The sequence below is a fragment of the Diceros bicornis genome, chromosome 1 (genome assembly GCF_020826845.1).
Source record: "Diceros bicornis minor isolate mBicDic1 chromosome 1, mDicBic1.mat.cur, whole genome shotgun sequence".
NCBI lineage: Eukaryota > Metazoa > Chordata > Mammalia > Perissodactyla > Rhinocerotidae > Diceros > Diceros bicornis.
The window spans coordinates 1,203,034-1,220,929 of record NC_080740.1 but is presented as its reverse complement, the minus strand read 5'-3'; the positions used below and the strand labels follow the sequence as shown (position 1 = coordinate 1,220,929).

The following is a 17,896-nucleotide window of genomic DNA, read 5'->3' as shown; positions in this document are numbered from 1 at the left end:
AGAGGAAGAAAATAACCTACAAAGGAACCTCCATCAGGCTGTCAGCGGATTTCTCAGCAGAAAGCCTACAGGCTAGGAGAGAGTGGAATGATTTATTCAAAATATTGAAAGACTAAAACTATCAGCCAAGAATACTCTATCAAGCAAAATTATCCTTCAGATATGATGGGAAATAAAAGCTTTCCCAGACAAACAAAATCTGAGGGATTCATCGCCACCAGACCTGCCTTACAGGAAATGATGAAGGGAGCCCTCCTACCTGAAACAAAAAGGCAAAGGTTTACAAAGCTTCGAGCAAGGAGATAAATAGACAGACAGAATCAGAACATTGCAGCTCTATATCAGAGTAGCTTAGCAAACAATTAAAACATAAAGGATAAAAGGAAAGAAGGCATTGAAAATAACAACAACTACATCAATTTGGTCACAAACTCACAACACAAAAAAGAAAGTGTGGCAACAAAAATGTAGAAGAGAAGAGGAAAAGGACAGAACCTGCATAGGCCAATGGAGATAACAGACTATCAGAAAAAAGACTATCTCATCTATGAGATCTTTTATTCAAACCTCATGGTAACCACAACACAAAAAATCAGAGCAGAGTCACAAATCATAAATAAAGAGAAAACTGAGAAAACTGTCACATGAAACCACCAAACTGAAGTGGCAGTTGAAATACAAGGAAAAAGAAACAATGGAAATATAGAATAACCAGAAAACAAAATATAAAATGGCAGTATTAGGCCCTCATATGTCAATAATCACTCTAAATGTAAATGGGTTGAATTCACCAATAAAAAGACACAGAATAGTTTGATGGGTTAAAAAACAAGACCCAGGGGCTGGCCCCGTGGCCTAGTGGTTAAGTTTGGTGCCCTCGGTTTTGGTGGTCTGGGTTTGGTTCCCATGTGTGGACCTACACCACTGGTTGGTGGCCATGCTGTAGTGGTGACCCACATACAAAACAGAGGAAGATTGGCACAGATGTTAGCTGAGGCCAAATCTTCCTCAGCAAAAAACCCCTAAAACCAAAAAACAAAACAAGACCCAACAATATGCTGCCTCCAGGAGTCATATCTTGATTCTAAAGATAAACATAGGCTCAGAGTGAAGGGATGGAAGATGATACTCCAGTTAAAAGGCAAGCAAAAGAAATGAGTGTAATGATACTTATATCAGACAAAATAGACTTCAAGTGAAAAAAGATGACAAGAGACAAAGACGGACAATATATAGTGATAAAAGGGACATTCCACCCAAGAAGACATAACACTTATTAACATATATGCATCTAACACAGGAGCACCAAAGTATATAAAGTAACTATTAACAGACCTAAAGGGAGAAATTGACAGCAACACAATAATAGCAGGGGACTTTAAACCACACTTATATCAATGGATGGATCATCCAGACAGAGAGTCAAGAAGGAAACATTGGCCTTAAATGAAAAGGTAGATCAGATGGACTTAATAGATGTATATAGAACATTCCACCCCAAAACAGCAGAATACACATTCTTCTCAAGTGCACATGGAACATTCTCAAAGATAGACTATATGTGGGAAGCAAAGTAAGCCTCAATAAATTTAGGAAGATTGAAATCATAGCAAGCATCTTTTCTGACCACAATGCTATGAAACTAGAAATCAACTAGAAGAAAAAACTGGAAAAGTCACAAATATGTGGAGATTAAACAACATGCTACTGAACAACCATTGGATCAATGAAGAAATCAAAGGAGAAATCAAAAAATGTCTGGACACAAATGAAAATGAAAACACAACATACCAAAACTGTGGGATACAGCAAAAGCAGTACTAAGAGGGAAGATTATAGCAATACAGGCCTACCTCAAGAAACAAGAAAAATCTAAAATAAACAACCTTCCCCTATACCTAAAAGAACTAGAAAAAGAAGAACAAACAAAGCCCAGAGTCAGTAGAAGGAAGGAGAGAATAAAATCAGAGCAGAAATAAATGAAATAGAGGATAAAAAATATAGAAAAGATTATGAAACTAAGAGCTGGTTCTTTGAGAAAATAAACAAAATTGACAAACACTTAGCCAGACTCACTAGGAAAAAAAGAGAGAAGACTGAAATAAATAAAATTAGAAATGAAAGGGGAGAAATTACAATGGAACCACAGATATACGAAGGATTATAAGAGAATACTATTAAAAGCTATACACCAACAAATTGGATAACCTAGAAAAAAATGGATAAATTCTTAGAATCATACAACCTCCCCAAACTGAATCAAGAAGAAATAGAGAATCTGAATAGACCAATCACAAGCAAAGAGATTGGCACAGTAATCTAAAATCTCCCAAAAAAACAAAAGTCCAGGACCAGATGGTTTCCCTGGTGAATTCTACCAAATGTTCAAAGAAGATTTAACACCTATCCTTCTCAAACTCTTCTGAAAAATTGAAGAGAATGGGATACGTCCTAACTCATTTTATGAGGCCAACATTGCCCTGATACCAAAACCAGACAAGAGCAACACAAAAAAAGAAAATTACAGGCCAATATTGCGGATGAACATTGATGCAAAAATCCTCAACAAAATATTAGCAAATTGAATAAAACAATACATTAAAAGGATCATACACCATGATCAAGTGGGATTTATTTCATGATGCAGGGATAGTTCAACATCTGCAAATTAATCAACGTGATACACCACATTAACAAAATGAAGAATAAAAATCACATGATCATTTCAATAGAGGCAGAGAAAACATTTGACAAGATCCAACATCCATTTATGATAAAAGTTCTCAACAAAATGGGTATAGAAGGAAAATACCTCAACATAATAAAGGCCATATATGACACACCCACAGCTAACATCATACTCAATGGCAAAAAACTGAAAGCCATTCCTCTGAGAACAGGAATGAGACATGGATGCCCACTCTCACCACTCTTATTCAACACAGTACTGGAAGTTTTAGCCAGAGCAATTAGGCAAGAAAGAGAAACAAAAGGTATCCAAATTGGAAAGGAAGAAGTAAAACTGTCACTATTTGCAGATGACATGATTCTATAGACAGAAAACCCTAAAGAATCAATGAAAAAACTATTATAAATAATTAATGAATACAATTAAGTTGCAGGGTACAAAATCACCATAAAAAATCAATAGCATTTTTATACACTAATAATGAGCAGAAAGAGAAATGAAGAAGACAGTCCCATTTACAGTTGCAACAAAAGAATAAAATACCTGGGAATAAATTTAACCAAGGAGGTGAAAGACCTATACACTGAAAATTATAAGACATTATTGAAAGAAATTGATGATGACATAAGGAAATGGAAAGATATTCCATGCTCATGGATTGGAAGAATAAACATAGTTAAAATGTCCATATTTCCCAAAGCAATCTATGGATTCAATGCAATTCCAATCAGAATCCCAATGACATTTTTCATGGAAATAGAACAAAGAATTCTATAATTTATATGGAACAGCAAAAGACCCCAAATAGCCAAAGCAATCCTGAGAGAAAAGAACAAAGCTGGAGGCATCACAATCCCTGACTTCAAAATATACTACAAAACTATAGCAATCCGAACAGCATGGTACTGGCAGAAAAACAGACACACAGATCAATGGAACAGAATCGAGAGCCCAGAAATAAAACCACACATCTATGGACAGCTAATCTTTGACAAAGGAGCCAAGAACATACAATAGAGAAAAGAAAGTTTCTTCAATAAATGGTGTTGGGAAAACTGGACAGCCACATGTCAAAGAATGAAAGTAGACCATTATCTTACACCATACACAACAGTTGACTCAAAATAGATTATAGACTTGAATGTAAGACCTGAAACCACAAAACTCCTAGAAGAAAACATAGGCAATACGCTCTTTGACACTGATCTTAGCAGCATCTTTTCGAATACCATGTCTCCTCAGGCAAGGGAACATAGAATAAAAAATAAACAAATGAGACTACATCAGACTAAAAAGCTTCTGCCCAGCAAAGGAAACCAGGAACAAAACGAAAAGACAACCCACTAACTGGGGAGAAAATATTTGCAAATCATATATCTGACAAGGGGTTAATTTCCAAAACATGTAAAGAACTCATACAACTCAAAAACAGAAAAATGAACAACCCAATCAAAAAATGGGCAGAGGATGCGCACAGACATTTTTCTAAAGAAGATATAGAGGTGGCCAACAGGCACATGAAAAGATGTTCAATGTCACTAATTATTAGGGAAATGCAAATCAAAACTACAACGAGATGTCACCTCACACCCGTCAGAATGGCTAGAATTAATAAGACAAGAAATAACAAATGTTGGAGAGGATGTGGAGAAAAGGGAACCCTTATACACTGCTGGTGGGAATGCAAACTGGTGTAGCCACTATGGAAAACAACATCAAGATTTCTCAAAAAATTAAAAATAGAAATACCATACAATCCAACTATTCCACTGCTGGGTATTTAACCAAAGAACATGAAATCAATAACTCAAAAAGATATATGCACCCCTATGTTCACCTCAGTATTATTCACAATAGCCAAGACGTGGAAGCAACCAAAATGCCCATTAACGGATGAATGGACAAAGATGTGGTATACATACACAATGCGTAACTACTCAGCCATAAAAAAAGACAAAACGGTACCATTTGCAACAACATGGATGGATTTTGAGGGTATTATGCTAAGTGAAATAAGTCAGATAGAGAAAGACAAGCACTGTATGATTTCACTCGTATGTGGAAGATAAACAAACAGTCAAACACGTGGATAAGGAGAACAGATTGGTGGTTACCAGAGGGGAAGTGGGTAGGTGAGGGCAAAAAGGGTAAAGGGGCACGTGTGTGTGGTGACAGGTAAAAACTAGACTATTGATGGTGAATGTGATGGCGTCTACACAGAAACTGAAATATAATAATGTACACCTGAAATTTACACAACGTTACAAGCCACTATGACTTCAATAAAATAATTAAAGAAAAGAAAGAAAAAGAACATGAGCAGGAACTCAGGTGTGTCTCATGCCTCCTAGTCACTGTGCCCCCAAGAGCAGCACTATCCTGCCTGATAAATCCATACTCATGTCCTCATCTCCATCTGCCTTATTTGACTCTTACTTCATATGTGAGATTCATCCATGTTGTGGTGTCTATTTGTAATATGTGCTTTCTTATAGAAGTCCAGTATAGTGTCTCCTTTTTTATTGCTGTGTAGTATTCTATTGCAAAAAACCCAAAATACCTTAATTTATTAATCCATTCTACTCTTGAGGGTCAGTTGGGGATTCCACTTTGAGGCTATAAGAGTGCGTTGTTATGAGCATTCTTTCACGTCTTTTTTTGTGAGCAGATGTGCATTTCTGTGAGATATAGAACAACGAGTGGAATTCATTGGTCATGTTATATACACATATGCTCAGTGTTGGCGGGTAGTGATGAGACATTCTTTTCCTCAAAGTGGCTACTGAGAGTAAGGAAGCAGTCATGTGTCTAATTAATACAAAGATGTCTGGAGCTCAAAATAAAGTAAAGAGTATGCAGCAGTTCTTCAAACTGTAAACATTCGCACATTGAAAAGAATATTGGTTGTTTATGGAGAGAAGAAGAGATTTTGCAGTTATGAGCTTCTGGAAAGATGCTTAAAAGTAAAATGGTGGAATGACTCCTAAGGTACATCGTACCTATCTGTAGGAAGCAAGTGCTTTGTTCTCAGTTTCTCTCAAAAATATTTATGTACATATGACATTTGATGAATTGATCCTGCAAATCCTTGCTAAGAAATAGGTATGTGGCGATGTTAGATCAAGCAGTTCATGTTGAGAGATCAGCAGAAAAGATTAAACCTGCTTGAATGCTCAGTTCTTGGGCAGACTGTGGATTAATCTTTTGGCAAATCTGGAGATTCACCCAACTCTGATGTAGAATAAAACTGCGAATGCCAGAGAATTGACCTTGGATTCAGCCAACCTCATAGTCAAAGGTCAGGAATGTGCTTTAATTTGTATTTAATTTATAGCTGATAACTGTTGCTTGATGATCAGGAAACCATGGAGCAGTCTCTAAAATACTCGAGTGTCAAGAGGCATACTCAAATAATTAGAAAGGCAAGACGATGTCACTAATAAAGACTCTTGAAATGTCACCAAATGGGTGGCACTACTGAGCAATCGTAATCCTGTGAGAACAGGGGGAGAGCTGAGGCAGCACCTGTAACAGGCTGCTCTGCTCTGGTGGTGTGTTGCATAGCTGCCTCCATGGCGACATGTTTCTGCATTCTTTGCCACTAAAGAACTTTAAAAATAATTCAAACCAAACCAACCCAACAAATTATCTTGATTTAACTTGTGTTTCTTTTTCCCCCAGCTTTATTAAGACATAATTGATATTTAATGTTATGTAACTTGAAGGTATACAACGTGATGAGTTGACATACGTGTACACTGCAGTATGATTACCACCATAGGGTTAGCTAACACCTGCATCACGTCACATAATTACCACTGCTTCTTTGTGGTGAGACATTTGAGATCCACTCTCTTAGGAACTTTCAAGTTTATAATGCAGGATTGCTAACTACGCAGTACGTTAGGCACCTATCTATACAGCATTGTCTAGGGAGCCCACTCACGCATGGAATCATGGGGTCGCTGTTCATATCCCGTCTCCTTTTCATTTTAGGACCATGGATTAAAGGCCACATTGAATTGCACTGAAATACACTGTAGGTGTTGCACTCCCTACTCTTATAAATCTAAGGTTGCTTACTTAGTCCGCTACAAAGCTAAATGCTAGAATTTGGTGTGTCTCTCAGAGTATAACATGTATTTAGTGTCCTAAAGGAGGTTTAGGTTCAGTTTTGAAAGCATGGATACATGGAAAGCACATCTTGTTAATCAGGACACTGACGCACATCTCTAGAAAGTAAGGTGTGCTCTGTTGCTTGGTCACTTTAAGTGGGTCCTCAGACTGGCAGCATCAGCATTAACTGGGGCTTTTGGAAAAGTGGAGTCTCAGGGCACATCCTGACCGACTGAACAGAAGCCACATTTGAACAAGCTCCCAGGTGAATCGTCAGCATATTAGAGTCTGGTACTCTTCCGTCTCTATGATTACATGGTGTGCAATTATTAGGAAAGTCTAATGAAGAGCACCACATTTACATGTCAAACAATCTAATATGGAGAATGCATGCATTCCTTGAAATTTCACCCTGGGAATACGTGCTAGTTGGCTCCATGGGGACTATCTGTGGCAGGGAGCTCTGTGTAGTCCTCAGGAGCGTGACCACAGCTATTACTGCTACACGTGCCGGTGCCCGGGGGATGTGGGACACCCTCCTCCCGCATCTCCTTTACTTTATCACTTAAATTCTGGAGCCACTCAAGATAAGACCAATCTCATCAATACTTGATTTCCATCATTGATTTTCCCTTGAATATATGGTATGTGAGTTCCTTCAGCTTGACAATACTCTCCTGAATCCAGTTCAAACTCTTTCCTTCAGGTATGATGTGCTTTTGATTGAATGTATGCTGCTCCAGCTGTCAAGACTTAGGTAATAGGTACATATACAAGGAAGATGAATAGCTTTGTAATACGACAATGAGATGCCAATATCTTATAAATTATATGAAAGAAATAAAATGATAAATTGATATCAAGATGTCAAAGGTTTTGTTGATTTAAACTTGTTTTTAAAACAATAAACTGGTGATACTAATATTCATTAATTCAATAATTAGGTATAAATCACCTATTTCTTGTTAGACAGTGTGCTCGCTATGAGGAAAGAACATAAAATAAAATGTAATTTTATTTATTTTTTATTTTATTTAATTAATTAATTAATTAATTTATTTATTTATTTTTATTTTTCCCCCAAAGCCCCAGTAGATAGTTGTATGTCATAGTTGCACATCCTTCTAGTTGCTGTATGTGGGACGTGGCCTCAGCATGGCCAGAGAAGCAGTGCGTCAGTGCGCGCGCGGGATCCGATCCTGGGCCACCAGTAGCGGAGCGTGCGCACTTAACCTCTAAGCCACGGGGCCGGCCCCCAATAAAATGTAATTTTAATGCTGAGGTTTTACAGTTTAAATATAAGTAGAGATGGCTCAGAGTGGATATCTTCCACAAAGTAAGTCAGATTTGGGGAAATATGTTATACAAAATACTGGAAAATTACAATTTTAATGAATAAAAACAACAGTTCATAACTTTACCTAAGGAAGCTTAGAAATAAACCAACACAGTAACATCCTTGATTTTTTTTTATTATTTTATTTTATTTTTTTGTGAGGAAGATCAGCTCTGAGCTAACATCCATGCTAATCCTCCTCTTTTTGCTGAGGAAGACCGGCTCTGAGCTAACATCTATTGCCAATCCTCCTCCTTTTTTTTTTCCCCCTAAAGCCCCAGTAGATAGTTGCATGTCATAGTTGCACATCCTTCTAGTTGCTGTATGTGGGACGTGGCCTCAGCATGGCCAGAGAAGTGGTGCCTCAGTGCGCGCCCGGGATCCGAACCAGGGCCGCCAGTAGCGGAGCGCGCGCACTTAACCGCTAAGCCACAGGGCCCTTTTAAGGCCAGTATAAATGGTACTGACTTCCAGGAAGAAGAAGGGCAGATGTATGAGTTATATACCCAAAGTCACTTGCGTCAGAAATTAGAAAGATGGGGGATTGGATGCTAACAAGGGTTTCAAGGATATACACCGCTGTTCCTTTGCAAAGGGTTTCACCTAAAAAAACATTTATAAAGGATCCTCTAAGAACACAGATGCCAGGAAGGAGGCAGAACATTGAAGCAACTCTAGGAATTGTTCAGAGGTCTTAGAGCTTGTGGAGTGCTGAGGAAATATATGATTTCATTAAAGTTTTTAAAGGAACTTTATTAAAGTATAATTGATATACCAAAAATTGCAGGTTTAATGTATACAAGTTGATGGATTTGGACATATGCAAACACCCGTGACATTATCACCACAATCAAGGTAATAAACATACCCACCAGCTCCAAAAGATTCCTCATGTCTCTTTGTTGTGTATGTGTCCAGAGCATTAGAGATCTACCAGTGAACAGAATTATAAATGCACAATACTCTGTTGTTAGCTATGTTGTACAGCAGATCTCTAGAATTTATTCTTCCCACAAGACTGAAACTTCATACATTATTAAACTTTATTCTGGCTATGGGAAGTTCCTAAACTTTGTGAACTTTTATTGTCTTATTGGAAAATGGGAGCAGTATTATTCAGCTCACAGAATGAATTGAAGATAAAATAATTTATGCAACCTGTGCAGTCTGTTGAGTGGACAAACATAGTGATGCTGCCCAGATTATAGTTACAGGAATTCTGCCCCACTCCCTCACGAAAGCTCTGCACCCTCTGATGAGACCTGGCAAGTGAGCCAGACATTCCAGAAGGAGACAATGTTTAACTATGCAATGAAGTTGAGGTGAAGGCTCAAGATGAGCATTTAACATCCTGTCGTCAATACTGTCCCATTTGAAGGGACTCGAGATGTGGTCACCAGGGGACAATGGCTTCTGGAAGAGTGCTGATTCCTGATGTCATGGTCAGAGGTGGGGAGTGATGGTTTAGGAACAGGTGTGTCTGCAGATTACAGCAGGTTAAAGTTCTGGAAAAAACACTGAGCATCTGGAACCAAATTTGGGGTGATGGAGAGGGCTGGGACAAGAAAAACCGATGATAAAAGTTTTCAGAACAATTTTCAGGGTAAAAAGGAAGATGACCAGATATAACTTGAAAGCTGATTATTCCCAGTTCCAGAAACCTTCAGGTTGAGCAAATGGCAGAATCTCTGACATAATTAGCAGGGAAGACACTGAGATGCTGTGGCTGAACATGATTGTTCCATCAATATGGCTGCACAAGTTCACTAGTAATGACAATTTCCCCCAAAAGAATAACAATAGCATTGCTTAATAACAACTTTGGCTTCAAATGAATAACTCTGGAGGTGCAGATGCAAGTGTTGCCCTACAGATTTTAGCTCACTCGTGCTTAGATGTGTAACTCAGTTTATATCATGACTCCCTCCCCTAGCCGAGTTGCAGAGAAGAAGTTAGAAAGTAATAAAGGCATCTGAGTGCTGAGTTTTAGCTCAATTGTCAGTTAAAAAAAAAAAAAGCCAAAGCATTATCTGTCATTTAAAATTTTTTTCCATTTTATTATTTATTTAATAAACATTTTTTTGGAGCAGTAGGGTTCACAGCAATATTGACAAGAAGGTATAGAGAGTTCCCATCTACCCCTTGCCCCCACATCGTGCACAGCCTCCTCCCCCTATTAACATCCTGCACCACATTTGTTACAATCAATGAATCTTCAGTGAAGCATCATTATCTGTCAATGTCCATATTTACACTATGGTTCACTCTTGATGTGTATTCTACAGGTTTAGACAAATGTATAATATCATGTGTTCACACTATGGTATGATACAGCGTATTTCACAGCCCCTCTGTGCTCTACCTATCTGTCACTTCAACCCAAACCCCTGGCAACTGCTGGTCTTTTTACCGTCTCCATCGATTTGCCTTTTCTAGAATGTCATATAGTTGCAATCATACAGTATGGAGTCTTTTCAGATTGACTTCTACATAGTAATATGCGTTTAAGTTTCCTCCACATTTTTTCGTGGCTTGATAGCTCATTTCTTTTTAGTGCTGAATACTAGTCCATTGCCTGAATGTACCCTGGTTTGTCACTCACCTACTGAAGAACTCCTTGGTTGTCTCCAAGTTTTGGCAATTATGAATGAAGTTGCTATAAACATCTGCGTGCAGGTTTTGTTTGGACATAAGTTTTCAACTCCTTTGGGTAAATACCAAGGAGTGTGATTACTGAATTGTATGCTAAGAATTTAGTTTTTTAAGAAACCACCAAACTGTCTTCCAAAGTGGCTGTACCATTTTGCATTTCCACCAACAATGAATGAGAATGCCTGTTGCTCCACTTCTTCACCAGCATTTGGTGTTGTCAATGTTCTGGATTTTGGCCATTCTAATAGGTTTGTAGTGGTATCTCATCGTTTATATTTGCATTTCCCTGATGACACACGATGTGGAGGATTTTTTCATGTGCTTGTTGGCCATCTCTACATCTTCTTTGGTGACGTGTTTTTGAGGTCCTTGGCTCATTTTATAATAAGGTTGTTTTCTTATTGTTGAATTTTAAGTGTTCTTTGTATATTTTGGATAGCAAGCCTTTATTAGCTGTGTCTTTTGCAAGTGTTTTCTCCCAGGATCTGGCTTGTTGTCTTATTAGTTCATTCAGGTTGCTGTAACAAACATACCATAGACCGGGTGGCTTAAGTAACAAACATTTATTTCTCACAGTTTGGGAGGCTGGGAAGTCCAAGATCAAGGAGCTGGCAGATTGCCTTCCTGGTGAGGGGTCTCTTTATAATTGCTGTAATCCCACTAATGAGGGCTGTGTTCTCATGACCTCAGCACCTTCCAAAGGCCCCACCTCCAAACATCATCTTATTGGGGATTAGGTTTCAACATATTAATTTTAGGGGGACACTGACATTCAGTCTATAGTCCCCATCTTTTCATTTTCTTGACTGTGTCTTTCGCAGAGCAGACATTTTTAGTTTTAGTGAAGTCCAGCTTGTCAATTATTTGTTTTGTGGATCATGGCTTTGGTGTTATATCTATAAAGGTATTGCCAAACTCAAAGTCATCTAGATTTTCTCCTATGTTATCTTCTAGGAGATTTACAGTTTTGTGTTTTATATTTAGGTCTATGATCCATTTTTAGTTCATTTTTGTGAAGGGTGTAAGGTCAGTGTTTAGATTCATTTTTTTGCCTGGGGATGTCCAATTGTTCCAGTACCATTTGTTGAAAAGACTGTCTTTTCTCCATTGTATTGTCTTTGCTCCTTTGTCAAAGGATTGACCATATTTATGTGGATCTATTTCTAGGTACTCTATTCTGTTCCACTGATCTATTTGCCAGTTCTTTGGCCACACTGTCTTAATTATGGTAGCTTTGCATTAAGTCTTGAAGTTAGGTAGTTTCAGTCCTCTAATTTTATTCATCCTCCTTCAATATTGTGTTGGCTGTTCTGGGTCTTTTGCCTCTCCAATAAACTTTAGGATCAGCTGGCAATACCCATAAAATAACTTGCTTGGATTTTGATTGAGATTGCATTGAATCTCTAGATCAAGTTAGGAAAAACTGACATGTTGACAATATTGAATCTTCCTATGCACGAACATGAAATATCTCTCCATTTATGTAGTGCTTTGATTTCATTCATCAGAGTTTTATAGTTTTCCTCATATAGATCTTGTACATATTTTGTTAGATTTCTCCCTAAGTGTTTCACTTTGGGGGGTGCTAATGTGAATGGTAACTTGTTTTTAATTTCAGATTCACTTGTTCATTTCTGGTATATAAAAAAGAGATTGATGTTATTATTAACATTTATCTTGTAACCTTGTTATAATCTCTTATTAGTAATTTAATTAGTAAGGAATTTTTTTGTCACTTCTTTTAGATTTTCCACGTAGATGATTATGTCATCAGCAAACAAAGACAGTTTTATTTCTTCTCTCCCAATCTGTGTATGTTATATTTCATTTTCTTGTCTTATTGCATTAGCTAGGCCTTCCAGTGTGATGCTGAAAAGCAGTGGTTAGATAGGACATCCTTGCCATGTTCCTGATCTTGGAGGGAAAATTTCAAGACTCTCACCATTAAGTATGATTTTAGTTGTAGGTTTTTTGCAGATACTCCTTACCAAGTTAAGGAATTTCCTCTCTATTCCTAGTTTTCTGAGACATTATCTCCTTTTTCATCACAAAATAGGTTCTTGTTAGGTCTGATATCTCAAAGAGCTGGGGTTTGTATCTATGCTGATACAGGAAAGAGAAGAGAGATGAAGATATTCCATAGCTCTTTAATTGAATGTTTGGCCAGAGGGATAAATGAGCAGTGAAGAATTCATGGTATGTATGTATGTATATGTATATGTACATGCGTATGTACATATGTATGTATGTGTAAATACATATACATCTTACAAAAATTTAGCTGTATAACTTATTGAAATACACTCATCTGCCTAAATGACATTAAACAATAAATGTTCAAATTTACAGACTTACTGATTTTTCAGGAACTTAAAATTGAACTTGAGGGGTAATTCGGAATTCTTCTATCAACACATGCGGACTCCTAGCCAAAGTAGAGGCTTTCTATTTGGCTGTGAAGAAAGAAGCTTAAAAATATAACACGGAATTAGAAGAGAGGAAAGAGATATTGTAGGTGTGTTTGCACAAATGAAAACAAGGAGTTGTCATGAAAAAGGACACCAACCGTATTGTGTCTGCACAATGTCTGACCTCTGCAGCAATTTAAGTATCAGACAGAGTGTAATTAGAAAAAATAATCATAAAGGTTGAAGAGTGAACTTATTAATACTAGTCCAAATAGAGCTAGTGGTTCTATTTATTTCAAATCATCATTATTGACTGTGAACATCTGGGCTAGATTTTTTTCTCTATTCATAAATAAGTGAGTCTATTTAAAGATGTATATAGAATCAAGAAAAGTGACTGAAATATATATATATTAAAAAAAAATTTTTTTTTTTTGAGAGGAAGATCGACACTGAGCTAACATCTGCCAATCCTCCTCTTTTTGCTGAGGAAGATTGGCCCTGGGCTAACATCCGTGCCCATCCTCCTCCAGTTTATATGGGACGCTGCCACAACATGGCTTGACAAGCGGTGCGTAGGTGCGTGCCGGGGATCGGAACCTGCGAACCCCGGGCTGCTGCAGTGGAACGCAGCACTTAACCACTTGCGCCACCTGGCCGGCCCCCTGAAATATATTTTTGAAGGAAAGAATTACAGTTCCCAAGAGTTGCCATCATGATGCATGTACCTTACACCATCATAGCTGAAAACACCTTCTCTTTTTTCATTTCTGCCCACGTTGCTGAGACGGCGAATCGGAGCACAGTGGCACGATTTATCCTAAAGGGTTTCTCAGACTACCCCTCTGTGAATGCCGTCTGCACGGGCTGTCTCCTGGTCACCTATGCCTTTGGGGTCCTGGCGAATGTTGCTGTCATCACAGTGATTACCAAGGATGGCCACCTCCACACACCCATGTATTTCTTCCTCAAGAATCTGTCCTTCCTGGATGTGTGCTACACCTCGGTCACTATGCCCAAGGCCATTGTCACTGCCACCCAGGGTTCTGAGGAGATGTCCTTCCTAGAGTGTGCTGTCCAGCTCTATCTCTTTTTCATGCTGGCAGCCACCGAGTGCTTCCTGCTCACTACCATGGCCTGTGACCGCTGTGTGGCCATCTACAGGCCCCTTGTCTATGGGGTCACAATGAGCAGGAACCTCTGCTGGGAGCTGGTGTCTACTGCCTGGATTTGTGGGGCTCTCTATGCCATCTTCCATGCCATCAACACCTTCTCCCTCCCTTTCTGTGGACCTAATGTCATCGATCACTTTTTCTGTGATATTCCTCCCGTCATGAGGCTCTCCTCTGTTGACTACCACACAAATGAAGAGTTGAGTTTCATCTACACCAGCTGCATCATCCTGGGAGCCTGTGTTCTCACCCTCATCTCATACATTCGCATCATCTCCACTATTGCCAAGATCCAGCAGGTGCAGGGCCGCTGGAAAGCCTTCTCCACATGCTCTTCTCATCTGACCACTGTCCTACTGTTTTATAGAACTGGGAGTTCCCTGTACTTGAGACCTACCTCAGACTATTCTCCCATCCAAGCGCGGCTGGCTGCTGTGTTTTATTCCCTCATCACACCCACCTTGAATCCTCTCACCTGTTGTCTGAGGAACAAAGAAATGAAAGTAGCTCTTAAGAAAGTGTTCCATCAACTACAGAGAAAAAACCACAAGAGCTTGTTTTAAAGTACATTCCTCCACAGTGTCTAAAATCAATCTACTTGAAAAGTAAAAACACAAATACTCGATAAATTTGAATTATACGTATTTGTTAAAGAGACGTGGGTTTTTTGAGATATTTTAATATAGGTTTGCTAGTAACCTCTAGATTCACTTATACTTTACTATCAAGTACATTTACCCTTGTGTTATCAAGTACATTTTTTTCAATGTAGAGAGATCTATTGTGGTTTTAAAATTCCCATTCAACTAATTAGAAAATAATCTAAAAATGCAAAAGTTCCTCATTTCCAGAAATGGAATGTCATAGGTAAAGGCCATTTAGAGTGAAGTCATGGGAAACAAATCAGTGTTGTAGCACAAACAATGAAATGAGTTTGATTAAGCTTTCATCTGGTAAATAAATTTCCAAATTAAGAAAATATGTTTTTATATATAGAAATGTAGGATTATACTACTACTAAGACATGTTTTTATTTATATGTCTTTGCAAGCCACAGAATATTTTATAGCTGTGCTTTTTCTTAGGAATCAGACCCCAGTGTTAGGCAGTTCAACTGGTTCATTGGTTCAACTACAAAATAATAGAAACAGGCTCTTTCCTCCTGCTTGATCCTCCACCTTTAATGTGTGGCTTTTGTCCTCATGTGGTTTATGCAGCTCTACACATCTCTACCACATTCTAAGTGGAGAGAGCATAGGATGAAATAAAAGAACTAGCTTCATGACAGCTTGCCTAAATTTCATCCATTTCAGGTACATCCTTGCAAAAAAGTCAGCCATAAGCCCACCTAGAGAAACAACAAGGCTGATGGAATGAATGTGTTATTCACAAATGAAAGAAAAGGAAGATGACTGCTTTAAAACGTTCCTGGAATATTTTCATGTTTGTCTTAATCTGGTAAAACGTTTATTAAAAAAGAGACTCATATGCTGCATATATAATATATTGTGGAGAAAAAATTGAAAAATAGAAAACTAAAGGATTTACCTTATGTTACTACTGGGTAACGGCAAAGTTATATGTTACAGAATGCTGCGTAAGTAATTAATCAAAAGAAAATGACCCAAATAGGCTCCTATTAAAAGATGTTATGTGTTTTTTTTACCATAAAATAAGAGATGTTCATCACAGGAGTACTTAAAAAATTTTTTTTGATAATCATGTAAAATTTACTCCCAGAATCTTCCCTAGAACTTTCCTCAGTGCGCCCTTAACGTCTTTGTTCCTCAGAGTATAGATAAGAGGGTTGAGCATGGGGGTGACCACGGTGTAGCAGAGGGAGACAAACTTCCCCTGGTCCTTGGATCGACTCTTGGCTGGCTGCAGATACATGAAGATGATGGTTCCATAGAAGATGATGACAACCATCAGGTGGGAGGAGCAGGTCCCAAATGCTTTCTTTCTTCCACTGGCTGACTTGATCTTCAAAACTGCTTGGGCAATGTAGCCGTAGGAGACCAAGATGAAGGAGACAGGCACTATAAGGAATAAGACACTAGCCACAAAGAGCTCAGCCTCATTGAAAGTGGTGTCCACACAAGCCAACTTGATGAGCACAGGGACCTCACAGAAGAAATGATCCACTTGGTGATGCCCACAGAAGGGCAGCTGCAGGGTGAGAGTGGATTGTATGAGGGTGGTGGCCACCCCACTGAGCCACGCCAACGAAGCCAGGGTCACACAGAGACAGTGATGCATTAAGGCAGTGTACTGGAGGGGACGGCAGACGGCGACATAGCGATCATAGGACATCACAGCCAGGAGGACACACTCAGTAGATCCTAGGGCAAGGGAGACATAGAGCTGAACCATGCAGCCAGTGTAGGTGATGGCTTTCATGGGATCCCACAAGTTTACCAGAAGCTGCGGAATAACACTGCTGGGAATGCAGAGGTCCAGGAAGGAGAGATGAGAAAGGAAGAAATACATTGGTGTATGAAGCTTGGGTTCCAGACGAGATACTAGAATGATGGTGGTGTTCCCCACAATGGTTAGTAAGTACAAGATGAAGACGACCACAAATAGAGCCTCCTGTAACTGAGGATAATCAGAAAACCCCAACAGGATAAAACCTGTCAGCTTGCTCTCATTGGTACTCCTCTCCATCCCCATGTGCCCAGTATGTTCCAGAAAGCTGTGTCATAGCTGACAAAGATGACATATTACATAAGGTTAAATGAATGACAATGTCACCTCCCCCAAAAGTATTCTATGTTCAATGCTTAGAACCTATGTCTTTACAACTGGTGATTAAATGTGTCTATTTTCCAATTGTGTGCATTCTAAGTAAACGCAATGCACACCCTGTTAATGTCTTAGCTGTCCTCTGATGCTCTCCAAGGTAGGGAAGGGCAGACATAGTAAAAACACCATCATCAAGCTGCAGTAATTAAAAGAGTATGCTATTGGCATAAAGTAGACATATAGAGCAATGGAGCATAATAGAGGGCCCAGTGATAAACCCACTCATATACAGCCAACTGATCTTCCACAAAGTCACCTGGCGTACACAGTAGGGAAAGGATTGTCTCCTCAATAAACAGTGTGGGGAAAGTGAAAACTGCTGTGCAAAAGAATGAAATTGGACCTCTAGTTGTCACCATACACATACATTAACGCAAAGTGGATTAAGGACTTAAATGTAAGATCTGAAACTAAAACTCCTAGAGGAAACTTGGAGGAAATCTCCATGCTATTGGTCTTGGCTATGATTTTTATGGACCTGACACCGAAACCACAGGCAACAAAAGCAAAAATCCAGGGAATGAGATAAAATACTTGCAAATCATATATCTGACAAGAGGTTAGTATTCAAAATATATTAGGAACTCAAATAACTCAACAGCAAAAAAACCCAGAAAACATGATTAAAAAGTTGGCACTTGAATAGACATTTCTCTAAACAAAACATACAAAAGTCCAAGAGGTACGCAAAAAGGTCCTCAACATCAGTAATCATCAG

The 17,896-nt window shown here is 38.7% G+C and overlaps 2 protein-coding genes across 2 annotated transcripts; one reads left to right on the top strand and one right to left on the bottom strand.

The window, feature by feature from the left end:
- The first annotated feature begins 13,916 nt into the window (after positions 1–13,916).
- LOC131410609 (olfactory receptor 1052-like) lies at positions 13,917–14,936 on the top strand. Its single transcript, XM_058549162.1, has one exon. It carries the CDS (start codon positions 13,917–13,919, stop codon positions 14,934–14,936), a length of 1,020 nt encoding a protein of 339 aa, XP_058405145.1.
- A 1,156-nt stretch (positions 14,937–16,092) lies between these two features.
- LOC131419541 (olfactory receptor 2G2-like) lies at positions 16,093–17,046 on the bottom strand. The gene has a single exon (XM_058565221.1). It carries the CDS (start codon positions 17,044–17,046, stop codon positions 16,093–16,095), a length of 954 nt encoding a protein of 317 aa, XP_058421204.1.
- Between the last annotated feature and the right edge of the window lie 850 nt (positions 17,047–17,896).

Coding starts and splice junctions, on each gene's coding strand:
- LOC131410609 (XM_058549162.1), top strand. CDS start 13,917: ATGATGCATGTACCTTACACCATCATAGCTGAAAACACCTTCTCTTTT.
- LOC131419541 (XM_058565221.1), bottom strand. CDS start 17,046: ATGGGGATGGAGAGGAGTACCAATGAGAGCAAGCTGACAGGTTTTATC.